The 15,948-nt window shown below is 44.7% G+C and overlaps 1 protein-coding gene and 1 non-coding gene across 2 annotated transcripts; one reads left to right on the top strand and one right to left on the bottom strand.

The window, feature by feature from the left end:
• Positions 1-6,112: 6,112 nt before the first annotated feature.
• Dclre1b (DNA cross-link repair 1B) lies at positions 6,113-15,944 on the bottom strand. Its single transcript, XM_048442257.3, has 4 exons — positions 15,468-15,944; positions 14,618-14,783; positions 13,639-13,821; positions 6,113-8,933 (listed from the first exon to the last, which is right to left on the bottom strand). The coding sequence occupies exons 1-4, from the start codon at positions 15,654-15,656 to the stop codon at positions 7,867-7,869; spliced, it is 1,605 nt and encodes a 534-aa protein (XP_048298214.1). The 5' UTR covers positions 15,657-15,944; the 3' UTR covers positions 6,113-7,866.
• Positions 9,605-9,711, top strand: LOC125405697 (U6 spliceosomal RNA). The gene has a single exon (XR_007233668.1). It is a non-coding gene; the product is annotated as a U6 spliceosomal RNA (small nuclear RNA).
• Positions 15,945-15,948: the final 4 nt, after the last annotated feature.

The following is a 15,948-nucleotide window of genomic DNA, read 5'->3' as shown; positions in this document are numbered from 1 at the left end:
CAATGATTAAGAACACTTGTTTCTCTTACAGAGGACACAGGGTCAGTTTCCAGACCAACATGGCAGTTAACAATCATCTGAAACTCCAGTTCCAGCGGATCCAAAGCTCTCTACTGCCTCCCATCAGGCACCAAGTATATATGTAATACACATACACACACGCAGACAAAACACTTATCTTTTTACTTTTTTGAGAGAGGGTATCACTATATAGTCTGGCTGGCTTCAAATGCACAGAGATACTCCTGTCTCTGCCTCCTGAGTACTGGGCTTAAATCCATACACCACCATGCTTGGCCTAAAGTTAAAAAAAAAAATAATTTCTTTCAAAGTGAAATAAGAAATGGACCCCATTAGAGAAACATAATGGAATTTGTCAGCAGTGTGGAAGGCCATTTTAGTGTATGAGATCATAACATTAACTGACCATGATAGTATGCCTATAATCCCAGCATTCAAGGGGCTTAGGAAGGAGAACCATGAGTTTGAGACAAGCCTAAATTGCATAGTGAGATCCTTTATCAAGACAGAAACAGAGGGATAGAGAGATGGCTCAGTAGTTAGGAGCACTGGCTGCTCTTCCAGAGGACTCAGGTTTGATTTCCAGCATCCACATGTTGGCTCAAAACCATGTGATATTCCAGTTCCAGGAGATCCAAACCTTCTTCTGGCATCTAAGGGCACCAGGTATATTTGGGGCATAGACATATGGGAAGGCAAAAAACCCAAGCTAGCTATATCGGTGCCCACTTGTAATGTCCCTACTCAGTAGCCTGAGGCAAGAGAACAGCAAGTTCAGGGCCAGCCTGGACTTCATGGCAAGACTGGTGTGTGTGTGTGTGTGTGTGTGTGTGTGTGTGTGCATGTGTGTGTGTCCATGTACAGACATGGAGGACAGAAGTTGATGTCAGGTGTTTTTCTCAATTTCTTGCCATCTTATTTTTGAGATAGGGTTTTCCACTGGATCTGGAGACTGGGCGGCCAGCAAGCCTTGGGGATCTGCCTGCTTCACCGCTCCAGCACTGGGATTACAGGCACATGTTTTCACATTCTACATGGCTTGGGTCCAGGATTTTTGAACTCAGGTCTTCAAGTTCTCATGTCAGGTACTTTCCTGACTAAGTCATTTTCTAAGATCTTGCTTTAAAATAAAATGAAAATAGCCTGGATGAGTCATTTCTCCAGAAAACATACAGTTGCCCCAGTGCAGGCAGGACAGTATGATTTATCCAGATGTGGGGTTTCTCAAAGCAAGACTGTTTTCATAAGAGAGACTAAGGAAGTGGTATTATCCTGATGGGTCATGGGAGACAGTCAAGTAAAGGCAGGAATTGAAGCTTACAGCATTATGAAAGCAAAACATTGGCCATGCAGGTCCTTGAGCAAAGTCAACTGGGAGAAAGAATAATTTCGAGTTGAAATTCCGGGTGTAGCACAATTCTGGTAATGACAGGGTGGCAAAGACCGAGATTAAAGCTTTAGAGATGAGAACCTGGGCATCCGCAGCACTGACATCACCTAACAAGATGACAGAGTTATGAAGGAGGAGTTCTGAGTCAGTGACTTGGGTCTTAAACTGGGAGAGGCAAGGATGGTCTAGCCAGATGGCAGCCATCACCGCAGGCAGAAAATAGGATAACAGAAAGCGGCAAGAGGAGCAAGGAGGACCTCAACCTCACTTCATACCTTGTGCACTGGGGGGAGAAAAATGACTTCTACAAGCTGGCCTCAAACTTAGAGTGTGGCGGAGTATGACCTTGAACTGTTGGTCCAATTGCTCCACCTCCTAAGTGCTGGAATTACAGGAATGTTCCAGCAAGTCTGGCAAAGTAGCTTGTCTTAGAGAGGCTTGCCAGAAAGCATTGTGCTCAGAGAACGACCAGTCTTCAGTTTAGCAATGGGAGGTAATGGAGTCTGTAGGACACTGAAGACAGGAATTTGCTTATCACAGACCTAGGCCTGGTGAAGGAGGAAGAGATGGGTGAGGGTAAGACCTTAAAGACTGAACTCCTGAGTGCCCAGGGTTTAAATTGAGCTGCAAAGTACAGAAGTATTCAATTCTGACGTCCTTGGGATGAGCGTGAGCAATCAGACATTTCTGAGTTTCAAGGGTCTTGCTTCAGGGCGTCATGGCTTGGGACTCCAGATTTCTTCCTAGGGCTTCGTATGTTGCAACAGTTTGAATCATAAAGGTTTGGAATAACCACCGAGGCACACAGAATAGGGATCAAGGACACATGGGAATGAAAAGCAGCTTTGAAGACACCACAGGCTAAAATTTGTGGTGAAACTCCTGTGTTCTTTTCCAGTGAGTGGTTCTACCTTCTTATGTAGGAGTTGAAAAGAAAGCCAGAACTGATTTAAAGCTAATGATTTATAAAGATGGCATAGGACCTAGAATCAGATCAAACAGGTCACCTAGCCCCACTTACCTTCAATATTCTAAAGTGCTTGCCCCAGACTCCTCTGCTCTGTGTAACTAGATTTGGGCCCTCTGATCTACCACTTATTCTTCTGTTGGCTCCTGGCCTTGTCTGAGAATTTTCCAGTTAAACTTACCATAGCACTTGGAACTAACCATTTCACGCCAATCTTTTTCCACTAGGACAAATGTATCCTTGAGTGTTTTGGCTAACAGTCCTTCTGGTTATGACTAACCTAAACCCAGCCAGAAATTTTCTATGATTGAAAGGTGATTCATAAGCTATATGTCTAGAAATAGAAACAAGGTCAAGATTTGGGGATATTCTTGTGATCTAGTGGGCCGCAGGTATGTTTAATGACGAGAAAGCAGGGGCTGGAGAGACGGCTCAGTTATTATGAGCACTTGCTACTCTTCCAGAGGATCCCAGTTCATTTCCAGAGCTTATGTTCTGCAACCCACAGCTTGCTACAACCCCAGTTCTAGGGACTCCAATGCCTCTGGCCTCTGTGGGTACACATGCACACATATGTAGGGCCCGGTCTACCCTGGCTCCTTGGGGTGAAATTTGAGGACAGTTTCTGGCCAGCCAGCTAAGCATCCTGTTTGCTTCTGTGCTGCCTCTGCCCTAGCCGGGTGATTAGCTGTAGGGCATTGTTTCATCTTTGATATGGTAATTTCCCACCAGCCCGGGAGGAAATCCTTTTGCAGCAGCCAAAGTATATTAGTTTTGTAAAGAGCTGAATAAAGTGGCATTCGGCTGATCTCCTTTCGAATGACCCAGGTCTCTTGTGTGTTTCTTTCAATTTCCAGGCCTTTGCCCCACTCGTGGTCGGTATAGAGGCGCGCAAACTGTACCGAGAGGGTAACACAGAATCGGGTGTTACACGCATACCCATGTACTGACAAATAAACATAATTTAAAATAAAAAGGGAAAGAAAGTTAAACACAAAGAGTTAAGGTAGAGGGGCATCATTAAATAAACACACACTGTGGTCAAAAGAGAAACGGAACCAGTCTGTGAATCCCTCGAGGGCAGGACAAACTGATGAGACCCGAGAGAAGCACCTCCAGCTCAGGTATAGGCGGGATGTCCTGCGGAGGAGAGAGGGGAAGCACCTGAGCCCTGATAGAAAGTTTCTGCTAGGGTTCTTTGGGAGGCAAAGGAGCAAAAATGTGCGTGTGAACGCTCACACAGAACTTCGGTTTAAGAACTACTCAAGAAGCGTGTGTGGCGGTGTGCACCTTTAATCCCTGCACGGGGGGAGGGGGTGGGGTGGCTTATCTTTGAGTTTGAGGTCAGTCTGGTCTGTTCCCTGATAGCCAGGGCTACATAGAGAAACCCTGACTAGAAAACCACAACAACCACTTCAAAAATGCAAAAAGAGATGCTGGAGAGTTGGCTCCACGGTCAAGCACCAGGTACCAGGCACGCATGTGGCACACTGACATATATGACATATGGCAAGACACGCATATACTCATACCTTTAAAAATGCAGAAAGAACTGTCTCTCTGGGAGTTGCCTTGGAGAACCTAGGTCAGAGGCTCTTTCCAAAAAAACAAAAAAAACAAAAACACACACACACACAAAAGCCAAGTCACACGTCTCCTATTATTTCCTACCACGAAGGGCAATCTGGGTCAGCAGTGAGAGATGGTCCCTCAAAGCCTGCCAGGAAGATCCCCTTCCCCGCCCCAGAGAGGGACTTGAGCCTGTGGAAAAATACAGGATCTCCACTGAGCACGAAACAAGTCACTAATGAATCTCTAGGGGATTTTCCCCCAGGCACCTTTCAACCTAATTGAAAGATTGTCATATATTGGGGGCGGGGAGAGTCATGTTGAGATTCTAAAAATAAGGTCATTTTAATTGGTGACTTACAGATAGACGGAACAGTGTTACTACGTAAGAGTTCTGTGCAATCAAAGCAACTGCCCATCTCTCTGACTTCGGGGATTTTTATCTAGTAAAACGGGATGGGGTCTTCTCATTATTAAAGCATAAACATAGTACCAAATGCTAAATTCCTCAAAGCCTTTCCTTCTGCTCTCAGCTGCCTTCACAAAAACGCTTCAAGGAGCATGTATGACACAGCATGTGCCGAAAGCAGGCAGGCCCCTTGCTGCTAGAAGACAACAACACTACCGTGGCCCTGATGCTAGCGCCAGCTTTATCTCTCCCAGCCACCTGCGGGGGAAGGGCGGCACTAAGTGTTATTAAACTATTGCTACTAAACGTTAATCAGCAACACAAGAGGAACTGGCACATGCTAATGTGTCATTCTAATAATTTCATCTGACCTTGCTATCATCTTCTGCAAAAATAATGGAGACTTTCCTGGAGGGTCATTTGTCATAATCTATACCAAGAACAGAAAACAATAATTCTTTAATCATTTACTGTAAGGATATAAATTAACATGCCAAGGTATATGCACTGGTATGTTCCTTGTAGGGCTGGAAATGCGGCTCACTGGCAGAGCATTTGCCTCGCATGTTCCATGCCCTGAGTTTGACCCCCCGCAATGTCAAGAGAAAAGTTTATTGTAATATTCACAATTAAGAACAGTATAAAGGTGCTGGAGAAATGGCTCAGCAGTTAACATTTGTTGCTCTTGGAGAGGACCCCCATGTCCAGTTTCCAACACCCATAAACATCCATAAATCCAGTTCTAGGGAAATCAACAGTCTATCCTGAATTCCACGGGCACCAGGCATGCATGCAGTCCACACAACATTTACAAAACAAAACACTTACACATAAAATGATCTAAAGGTTTTTTTAAAAAAGTATGCAAATGTTGAATAATTTGTTATAATTTCTAATAATTTAGAATGGTTTATTAACAACATTTATCCACATGACATGACCCTATTAAAATAGGCTTTTTGTGTGTGTGTGGGGGGGTGGGTTTTGAGACAGGGTTTTTCTGCAGCTTTTGGAGTCTATCCTAGAACTAGCTCTTGTAGATCAAGCTGGACTCGAACTCACAGAGATCCACCTGCCTCTACCTCCTGAGTGCTGGGATTAAAGATGTGCGCCCCCACCGCCCGGCAAAATAGGCTTTTTATATTGGCGTTTTGAATCCCAATTAAGAAAACAGCATTTAAAGCCATATACAGTATTATTCTCAGTCCCCTACCCCGCCCTTAACTATTGTTTGTGTGTAGGCATGCATGACAGTCAGCTGGAGGATAACTTGACGGACTCAATTCTCCTCCACTTTTATGTGGGTTCTGGAGGTTGAACCCAGTTCACCAGTTTGTGTGGCAAGTGCCTTTATCCACTGAGTCATTTCACTGGACTCTTTAAAGTCTTTTTAAAATCTATTTTTATTTGTGTATTGTGTGAGGCTGCGCGAGTTTATGTGCAGTTGTTTATGGAGGTCAGAGAGCATCAGACTCCCCCGGAACCTGAGTTACTACAGGTGGTTATGACCCACCCTATGTGAATGCTGGGGACCAAATCCAGGTCCTCAGGAGCAGTGAGAGCTCTTAACCATCGGACCATCTCTCCAGCGAGAGCTCTTAACCATCGGACTATCTCTCCAACACCCTTCACATTAAAAAAAAATCACTCTGTGTGTGTGTGTGCAGGAACACACGTGTGAATTATCTTAATTCAGAAATGCATACATTTAACATATTTAAATCCTCAGAAAGACCAGAAAAGGACTCAATCAGTCTACATGGAAGACAGTTTATTTTGCATCTTTGGGGGGCAGGGAGGGGTGGTTCAAGAGATCCACCTGCTTCTTCTGTGATTAAAGGCGTATACCACCACCTGGCTTATTTTGTATTTTTAGAGGTTTTTTTGTTTGTTTGCTTTTTGAGATGGGTTTCTCTGTAACTTTGGTGCCTGTACTGGAACTAGCAGAGAATTGTTTTGAAGACTAAAGAGAATCAAGACTTTGTTACATTATTATTATCATTATTATTATTATTATTGGTGGCACTCAGGATAGAACCCAGGATTTTAGCTTGCTAAATACACATCTTACCAGTGTTATACCTTTAGCTACAAAAACCCATATCTGACATACTGTCATGTCCCAGAGACAGAGCTAGGGAATTTGACCAATAATCTAATCTACATAGCAATCATTGGAGATAGGCATCTCAGCCCCCACTTTACAGCGGAGTAAGGCTCCTCTATAAACAATCTGCCAGGTGCCCTGGATTCCAGCCCAGACGATGTCCAGGTTTCCTGCTGTACCACATACCTCACCTGCTGCAGCTACTATGGCCCTCAGAGGTTATAGGAAGGTCACTGACAAGAAGAGCAGGTACAGTGTGTTCACGATCATAGCCTTACTTTGCTCTCTGAATTTCACTTCTCCTTCCCAAGGGTAAGAGACTGTCATCTTCATTGCTAAGGCTCAAGGGTTCATGCTGAAGCTGCTTTTACTCCTATGCCCAGTTCCTCGCCTGTGCCCTCCCTGAGCACGTTCTTCTGGGCTGTGCTATCGGCTGACTTGCTTACAGACTTGGCATTTTGTTAGGTTATGGGCGGGACAGGGTAAACTGCACACTCTGACCCATTCCAGCTAGCGGGCTCCTTGGTCTCTCCCCCTGGATACTATAAAACATGCTCTGCACTCTGGCTTCCTAACTCAGATTGGTGGTGGTGGGGGGGAATCCCAGCTATGTGAACAATCAGAGGAATATCTGGTAGCATATTTATCTTTTATAGCTTTAACAAAGTAGTGTCTCCAAGTATCCAGTAGCTCGGACATGTTCTAAGCCTTAATGTCAAGTTTATTCCAGTCCAGGTCCCTACCCCCAAATGGCTCTGTTCCAGGTGGATTTCTCATGACAGTTACTAACCGCCTTCATGAAAGAGGAAGGTGCTATTTTCTCAACAGTTTCAAGATCTCTTCATGGTTTCCTGTTCCCTCCCTGAGGCAGAGACAGGAAGTTACCTGGATGGGGTCACAGCAAATCAGTGATATTCAGAATTAGAACATGCTGCCCAAGCTACCACTTTATTCTCCAGCACCATGATTTACAATTTGAAAATAAATAACTTAAGGACTTTTTATCTAGGAATAGAATGAAGGGGGCCTGAGGAATATGACACATGGGACAAACCCGGTTCATTTTTGATTCAGATTCTACCTTTTCCACTAAAAAACAAAAACAAACAAAAAAACCCCTGCATGTTGCTAAAAGTTTAAGAAAAACTGGGTTAAACCAAGTTGAACAGATTAAGTAGCTATGGGACTAAGAACTTTTAATGTGCTTATGAACACTGGATATTTTATAATAAAGATGTTAAAAATAATAAAACTAACATAAATAATAATTATCAGCTATAAAGCTAAGGATTTCATAGGCACCAGGACTCCATCAACAAGCTTCAGAAGAGTTACTCCAGGTTGAGCCACAGGATTCTGTAAAGGAAGACACCAAACTTTAGCCACTGGCCATCACCCACTGTTCAACACCGCAGCGACCCATCAGGATTGTGACACTGTATACTCTGCTGGTACTTTTCCACTTGCTGGTCAAAGTTCCTAGAAGAGAAGCCTGCTCGAAAGAAATTCACTGGGGTAAGAAGGTATTTTAGTGCCAGGCCCCTGGACTCGGCAGCTGGATGAGTGTCTCTGCTAATGCGAGACAGGGGAGAATCATAGCCTACCAGGCTTCCTTGGGTCCCTCGAGCTGGTGAGTCCTTGCCCACCCTCGGTATCAAGGGGGACCCTAAGCCAGTTTCCTCCCTGGTTTCTGCAGAGAGAAACTCATCTTCAGGCTGCGATTGCACTGAAAGATCCAAAGTCGTCATCTTCTTGGGGTCCCAAAGAAGGACCGGCTCCTCACAGTCTTCCCTGGAGGAGTCTGGGAACAACTGCTTCCTGGCCTGCAGAGGGTGCAGGGAGAGCTTCTCAGGGTCCTCAGGCCTGGGAGAGAGGTTTTCTTTCTTGTCCTTCTTTGAGTCTCTGTCAACTTTCGCCTGATCAGCTTTTTCCTCAGGGGATTCAAACACAACACCCTGGATTCTTGGCCTCTTTAGTCTCCTTGCTAACTGCCAGAGCACGTGTGTTTTCCTAGGGGAGGAGCACATGTATTGCTGCACCGAGTGCGGAATCAGGGGTATAGAGAGCCTAGGACTCAAGCTGTCCTCAAAGAACTCTCCACAAGGCTGCTGACGGACAATGGGCACCACCCGGCAGGGCCGCAGAGCCTCAACGAAAGCCCGCAGCTCGGAGTAAGACGAATGGTCCGAGTAAGGGATGGTGTAGATGCCTGGGTGAGGGCTCCGTATTGGCCGGCTTGTGGGAAGAATAGCAATGGTAGGGTGAGTCTGGTTCCACTGAAGCATGGCAGAATGGCAGATCTCCGTGTGGTCTACAGCATGGATGCGCCCAGCTCTTTCCTCAACCGTGAACACATCCGCGAGGCCCAGCAGCTGTACCAACTCCAGGCGTCGAGGATTCAATACCACCCAGGTCTGAAACTCGAGGGCGAGGTGCTCCAACAGTGATTCTTTTCCTAGGCTATAGAGTCCTAAATTACGTTCAAGGGTGGGGGAAGAGAAGACAATGAAGGTATTAAAGACTCCTGAACTACTGATGTTTAGCAAAAATATGCAAAATCTATGTGGTAATCCAGGAAGTGCATCAGAAGGAAATGCATTTAGGATATATAGCAGACGCAGGCAGGGCAGTGTTGGCTCACGCCTTTAATCCCAGCACTCGAGAGGCAGATAGATCTCTGAGTTCAAAGTCAGCCTGGTCTATGAAGTGAGTACCAGGATAGCCAGAACTGCTACACAGAGAAACCCTGTCTCGAAAAACAAAAACAAATTAGCAAATGCGGATATGGAGCACACAAAAATCCATTTATCCTTTCAGTTCAACAAGAGAAAGTGTCTACCAAGCACTAGGCACTGTGAGAACAGACAGATTAAGAAGGTTTAAGCTTTCCAGGAGGACCATTCACCTGCAGACTCAGACACAATGTAAAGAAAGGCAACGGCATACACATGCATGCAGTGTTATAAAGACACAGAAGCTGAGGAAATTAGGAAAAGCTTCTATAAAGTGACAAATGACCATTGTGCCAGGTCCAGTTTTTTGGTAGGTGATGGAAACTTAAGTATTAATTGGGGAAGAAAACAGCACACTTCCAGTTAATTAAAAACAAACAAACAAACAAAACCAAAAAAAACCTCCCTCGTGCTCACTTTGGCAGCACGCATACTAAAACTGGAACGATACAGAGAAGATTAGCATGGCCTCGGCACAAAGGTGACATATAAATTCTCGAAGCATTCCATTTTTAAAAACAACAAAAACCTTGCTTGAATGATCTAGAGCCAATTTATTTATTTACCTATCTCTATTAAGCCATGAACTCACAGATCAACATGGGCTACTTTCCACGGGTTCCCATGGTGAGTGCGTCTCTGGGCAGCACAGGTGGGCACTACAGATGAACCTGGGGCCTTCCCTTTTCTGACCATTTCCCTTCACCTGTTCTATACGTCCTTACACTCCATGTAGTGCTCCATATGCTCAAAGTCCTCTTGGCAAGAACCTTATCTTTAACTTGCTTGTTTACAACAATGCCAAGAGCATTCTGGGTAATGCTAGTAATTATAACACATCCTTTTTGAACGGAATCCAGTCTTTTGATGTCAATAATATCCACTTGCCTGAACATTCACACATATGTAGCCAAAGGAATACCTCCATGTTTTCCAAAAGGCCTAGAGACTTAGAGACATCAGGTAAATTTCCTCTTCTCCTTTGTGCTTGTCATTTTGGCAAATTAATGGAAGATGATCGTTCTGGCTCAAAGGAAACTGAGCTATATCTTAAAGGATAGATCAGGGTTAACCAGCAAAGGAAAGGGTATAGTAAAAATATTTGAAGAGCACCCACCTCAGTGTTACTAAAGTACAGATGATTAGTGAGCTATGGCACTTTTTGGTTATGAGCCTAGCCTTTAATGGCTGAGCCATCTCTCCAGCCTAACCAATGTCATTTATTAGTGGGCCTTCCAAGTACTGAAAAACAGAACTGCCAGGTGGTAGTGGCACACGCCTTTAATCCCAGCACTTGGGAGGCAGAGGCAGGCAGATCTCTGAGTTTGAGGCCAGCCTGGTCTACAAGAGCTAGTTCCAGGACAGGCTCCAAAAGCTACAGAGAAACCCTGTCTCAAAAAATCAAAGAGTTAGAACCTCATGCTATAGATGAAGCGGGGCTGTTGAGCAGTGTGAGGTAGAAAAGTATGAATTCTAATCATCAGACTACTACGACCAAAACATGACAGAGCTGTTAAATGTGGAAATTCCATCTGAAGGCCAAAGGTATGCACACAGAAGAAACGCAGATGTGAATTTTAGCAATGGCTACGGTAAGAAATACAGGACAGGGTATTGAACCACTGTTCTCAGACTTTACAGCCTCACGACTAAACCATGAACTTAGAAAGTTTGTTGTATATCCACTACCCTTGATTATGATCCAAATTTCACCTCTGAGCAAAAAGGTTTTCTGCTCTCTATACATCTTTTTCCTAGTTTGTGTCCTTCCTTAATAGACAGGAAGCTCTTACCACCAGACACCATGCTTTATTTAGATTTATATCCCCACCGCCTACTGTATATGTGACACATTACAAGACTAATTATATTTTCGCAAAATTAATTAAGCTCTACCACAGGCACTCTCCTAACCAGCCGTATTTCTCTGAGAAAATTCTGCATGTCATACTTCAAGAGTGGTCAGAGAGTATTTCTTCATGAATAGTTAAGTAATCCTGAGGGTGAGGATTATTTCCCAATCAGTTTGGTAGTTACTGTGGAAGGCACATAATATTTTTCATTATTTTTATTTAAGGCCATTTTGAAACTCCTTTCAGAGTTGGGACATATGCTTTAAGATATATTCATTTTCTGGCTGGGCAGTGATAGCGCACGCCTTTCCCAGCACTCATGAGGCAAAGGCAGGCGGATCTCTGTGAGTTTGAGGTCAGCCTGGTCAACAAGAGCTAGTTCCAGGACAGCCAGGGCATCACAGAGAAACCCTGTCTCGAAAAACCAAAAGAGATATTCATTTTCCTCTTTTGAGGACCTATAATTTTAGGAGTAACTAAAGAAGTTATTTAGAACAAAAGCTGTGTTTTTGTTTTGTTTTTATAGAAAAGTTGATCTTCATAAACTATTTCTCAAAAAGCAACTTTAAGAGTCCCCAAAATAGCTGGGTGGTGGTGGACCACGCCTTTAATCCCAGAACCTGGGAGGCAGAGGCAGGCAGACTGCTGTGAGTTGGAGGCTAGTTCCAGGACAGGCACCAAAGCTACAGAGAAACCTTGTCTCAAAAAACCAAAACCAACCAAACAAACAAACAAAAACCAAATCAAACAAACAAACAAAAAATCCCCAAAATATTGTGTACTACTAGGGAGTCACCAGAACAATCAAACAGTTGTTTTCTCAATTCACCTATTTAAAGCACGCCAACCTTCTTATTAACTCACATAGCAAATATTTATTGACCACCTCTTTCTCATTCTGTAGGCACTTAGGATATAGCCACAAGAGATAAAGAACCTTGTCATGGTAGAACCTACATTCTAGCAGAAGAAGCAGTAACAGCTAAAAGGACTACACAAGGAAACTATGGAATATATATTATGAGACAAGCGGAATACTGTTCCTCTTTCACTTGAACCATTTAACAGCTCCTCATTGAGTTTAGAATCAATTCAAAATGGCTAGTACACTCCAACCCTCTTGCCTTTCAGCCTCATCTACTATATATCTGTCGCACTGCCTGCTGCCTCTCTGACACACAAAGCTTCCTCTTACCTTTCTGGGGTTTCTTTTCTTTTTTTAAAAAAATACCTATTTATTTACTTTATTCTATGTGTATGGATGTGAGCCTAAGTGTATGTCTGTCTGTGTACCTGTGTACCACATGTGTGCAGAAGCCTTTAGAGGTGAGATGAGAAATTGGATCCCCTGGAACTGGAGTTATTGGTAGTTGTGAGCTGCCACGTGGGTGCTGGGAACTGAATGTGGGTCCTCTGAAAGAGTAGCCTGTGCTCTTAATCACACAGCTGTCCCTCCAGCCCTCTTAAGAGTTTTCTGAAGCACAATTAATAAAAAAGAGAAACTGGGGTTCAACCTGAAGATCCAAAAAGCAAAACAGCCAGCACTGGCTCTTACCTTGACCTCAGTCCAAACGGCGATCTAGGAATGTTAGAATGAGACTGTGTGTGAGAGCTGTCTCCTCCGGTTTTATAATCCTCTCTAGGGCTGGGATTAAAGGCGTGCATCACTGGTATTAAAAGTCATGCACCACCCGGCTTCTATGGCAACTAGTATGACTACTGTGATTAAAGGTGTGTGTTACTATTACCTGATCTGTAAGGCTGACCAGTGGGGCTGTTTTATTCAGCTCTTTAGGTAGCTTTATTTATTAAAATACACTTAAAATGCCACTACAATTTCTTTTCTTTCTTCCCTCAGCCAAGACAGGGTTTCTCTGTGTAGTACTGGCTGTCCTGGAACTCACTCTGCAGACCGGTTGGCCTCAAACTCTTCTAGCTTCAAACTCAGAAATCTGCCTGTCTCTGCTTCTCAAGTACTGGGATTAAAAGTGAGCTATAGTTCACACTGGTGTGTGTGTGTACGTTATCAGGGATACAAGCAACAGCGTACTTAAATATGTACAGATCACACCGGGACGTGACGGGTACTATACAAATGAGTAAGTCTGGGGCTAAGGATGTAGTTCAGTCGACAGAGTGCTTGCCTGGCAGGTACAAAACCCCTGGGTTCAATGCCAGCACTATACAAACTGGCTGTGTTAGCTTGTAATCTTAGCACTAAGAATAAAAACATTTTAAAGAAGAGGGTTCAATGGTAGATTACTTGCCTAACAAATGTGAGACCCTAGAGTTAATACCAGAGCTGGGGGAAGGGTTGAGAATGATGGTGGGCAGGTTCAATTGTTGTTTGTTTTTTAGACAGAGTCTTACTCAATGGAACTCACTAGTAGAACAGGCTGCTTCTGCCTCCTGAGTGCTGAGATTAAAGGTTTGAACCACAAAGCCAGCTGGGAAGTTCAATTTTAAATTAGATTATCATAGTAGGTTTTACAAGGAGGGTGAGGCCTGCACAAAGACTTGAAAAACAATGAGAACCTTCAAGGAATTTAGGTTCACTAAGCACGAACGAGAGAAAAAGGGAAGCACTCACCAATCTTTATGTTATGTCGTGGGAATTGCCGAATGAGGTGGACAATCTGCCGAGTGGCTTCTTGTCGAGAAGGAAGAACCAGAGCTGGATTGCAATTGGTGTTGTCTAGATATAAAGTATCAATCTGTTTCCCCAGTGTCAGGGCAGGCTCCTTCAGCATGGATGGTGTATATCGAAAATCACCTGGAAGCGCAACATAGGAGGTGGGAGAAGGGGGCAAAGACCAAAAGATGGAAGACAAGCCTCTTCCGCCTTTAGCAACAGGTGGGCATTAGTTAATGGATTCTTATGCTTGTTTGTTTGTTTTTAAGATTTACATTGGGGTTTTGCCTAAGCAAGAATGCAAAGCCGGGTGGTGGTGCTGCATGCCTTTAATCCCAGCAACTCAGGAGGCAGAGGTAGGTGAATCTCTGTGAGGTCAGCCTGGTCTACAAGCAAGAGAGCTAGTTCCAGGACAGCTAGGGCTGTGACACAAAGAAACCAGAAAAAAAAAAAAAAGATTCCAGTTAGGTGGTGGTGGCACACACATCTTTAATCCCAGCACCTTGGAGGCAGAGGCTGCCGGGATGAGAGAGAGGCCTGTACCACCACTACACTTAGCCTGCTCTTGTGTTTCTACTTGCATATTCTTTTTTTTTAAAGATTTATTTATTATGTATACAACATTTGGTCTCCATGCATACCTGCAGACCAGGAGAGAACACCAGATCTCATTACAGATGGTTGTGAACCACCATGTGGTTGCTGGGAATTGAACTCAGGACCTCTGGAAGATCAGTCAGTACTCTTAACTTCTGAACCATCTCTCCTGCCCCTACCTGCATATTCTTAACAAGGTTTAGATGGTCAAAGAGTAGGAAATCAGTTGGAAAGGGTCACTGTGCTTATATGGGATGAAGCTACAAGACCAATCTTGGTGAAGGCAGCTTCAGAAATGACAGGGCTGGAAAGAGAGAGGGACATCTTCCGGGAGGCTCACCTGTGTAGAGGATTGTTCCAAAGTATCCTTCAAAGAGAAACATGACAGAACCAGGACAGTGATTGGCATCTATAAGTGTTACAGTCATGGTTTCTTGCCCAGTTTCGTCGAGAGGCAATACATGACTCTCACCAATCTCCAGTGCTCGGATCCATTGCTTAGACACCTGAGGAAACAGTTGGTTACCCTATTAACCACAGACTCCTCTCCTGGATCAGGAACTATACCATCCATCAAGGAAAGCTGACCAACTCCTGAAACACTCTCACGTAAGCTGTAATAGAGATTCCCAAAAGATCTGTCCTTCCTCTTCTGGCTCCCACCCTTTGGATCGATTTAAACTCAGAATCTGAAAACAATCTAGATAAAGATTCTCAAACTTCTTCTATCATAATCCCAACAGGGGTGGGAGACAAGTGTCCGGGGAAGTTCCAGTCAGGCTGCCAGGGCTCATACCGGCCATGTCTACTAAATCAGACAAGAACAGGAGAGCAAAATAGATGTGTTAGTGGGGATGGGCAGTCAGTGTTGGGGATCTAACTTAGGGTCTTGCACATGTTTAACAAAAGCTCCAGCAATGAGCTACATCCTCAGTTTGGTGGATTCTTAAAATCAGGGAGGTACTGGCCTAGCGTCTATGAAATGATAGGAATAATTTCCTCGTCTAAATTTACAGCTCAAAATCTTCAGTTAGCTAGCTGGAGGCTAGTCTTATTCTGGGATCAACTCCCACATTTGTAAAAATTCAGTCTTCAAGGCGCCCACTCTGTGATCTCCAAACTGTGACAGATCGTAACTCCCCACCCAGATTCCTGAAAGAGGTCTCAGAGGCCAAATCCAGCCCCAATACCTGTAGGTGACGATGGAGGAGGTGGGCAGTGATTGGGGAGCAGTAGAGGGGCCGTGCCCAAGTGCTAGACAAGCCCACCGTGTGGTCGGAGTGCATGTGGGATAAGAAGAAGAGCCGCGCGGTACCAGCACGGCGCAGGCTCCAAAAGTCCACAGCAATGGGCGTTTGGGGGATCACGACCCCGTTCATGGTGGCAGGGTTGGAAAGCCAACCGCGGGGTCTTCGCAGGAACAGCACTCCCGCGTGAGGCTTCCACGACTGCGTCCCGACGACATGCGGACGCAAGGACAAGGGAAAAGCAACCCAGAAGTGGACCAAGTCGAGAGTGAGCCAAAAGAAGGCGGCCGTGCTCGGCACGGCCAACGTGAAAGAACCCAACGCGGAAGAAGCCCCGGGAGCATCACTCACACCCGTGCGCGGGAACCCAGGGCCCACACTTTGACAAAGTGCGCGCGGCGGCTAGGAGACAGACCCAAGTAGC

This window comes from Myodes glareolus, chromosome 17 (assembly GCF_982192425.1).
Source record: "Myodes glareolus chromosome 17, mMyoGla1.1, whole genome shotgun sequence".
NCBI lineage: Eukaryota > Metazoa > Chordata > Mammalia > Rodentia > Cricetidae > Myodes > Myodes glareolus.
This window is presented reverse-complemented; position numbering and strand designations above follow the sequence as displayed.

Bases quoted from the DNA above. Each gene is read 5' to 3' on its own strand.
- Dclre1b (XM_048442257.3), bottom strand. From the start codon at position 15,656: ATGAACGGGGTCGTGATCCCCCAAACGCCCATTGCTGTGGACTTTTGG. The intron at 14,784-15,467 runs GTATTGGGGCTG...CTGTTTCCTCAG, and splicing joins TCCTCCATCGTCACCTACAG to GTGTCTAAGCAATGGATCCG. The intron at 13,822-14,617 runs GTGAGCCTCCCG...TTGCGCTTCCAG, and splicing joins TGGAACAATCCTCTACACAG to GTGATTTTCGATATACACCA.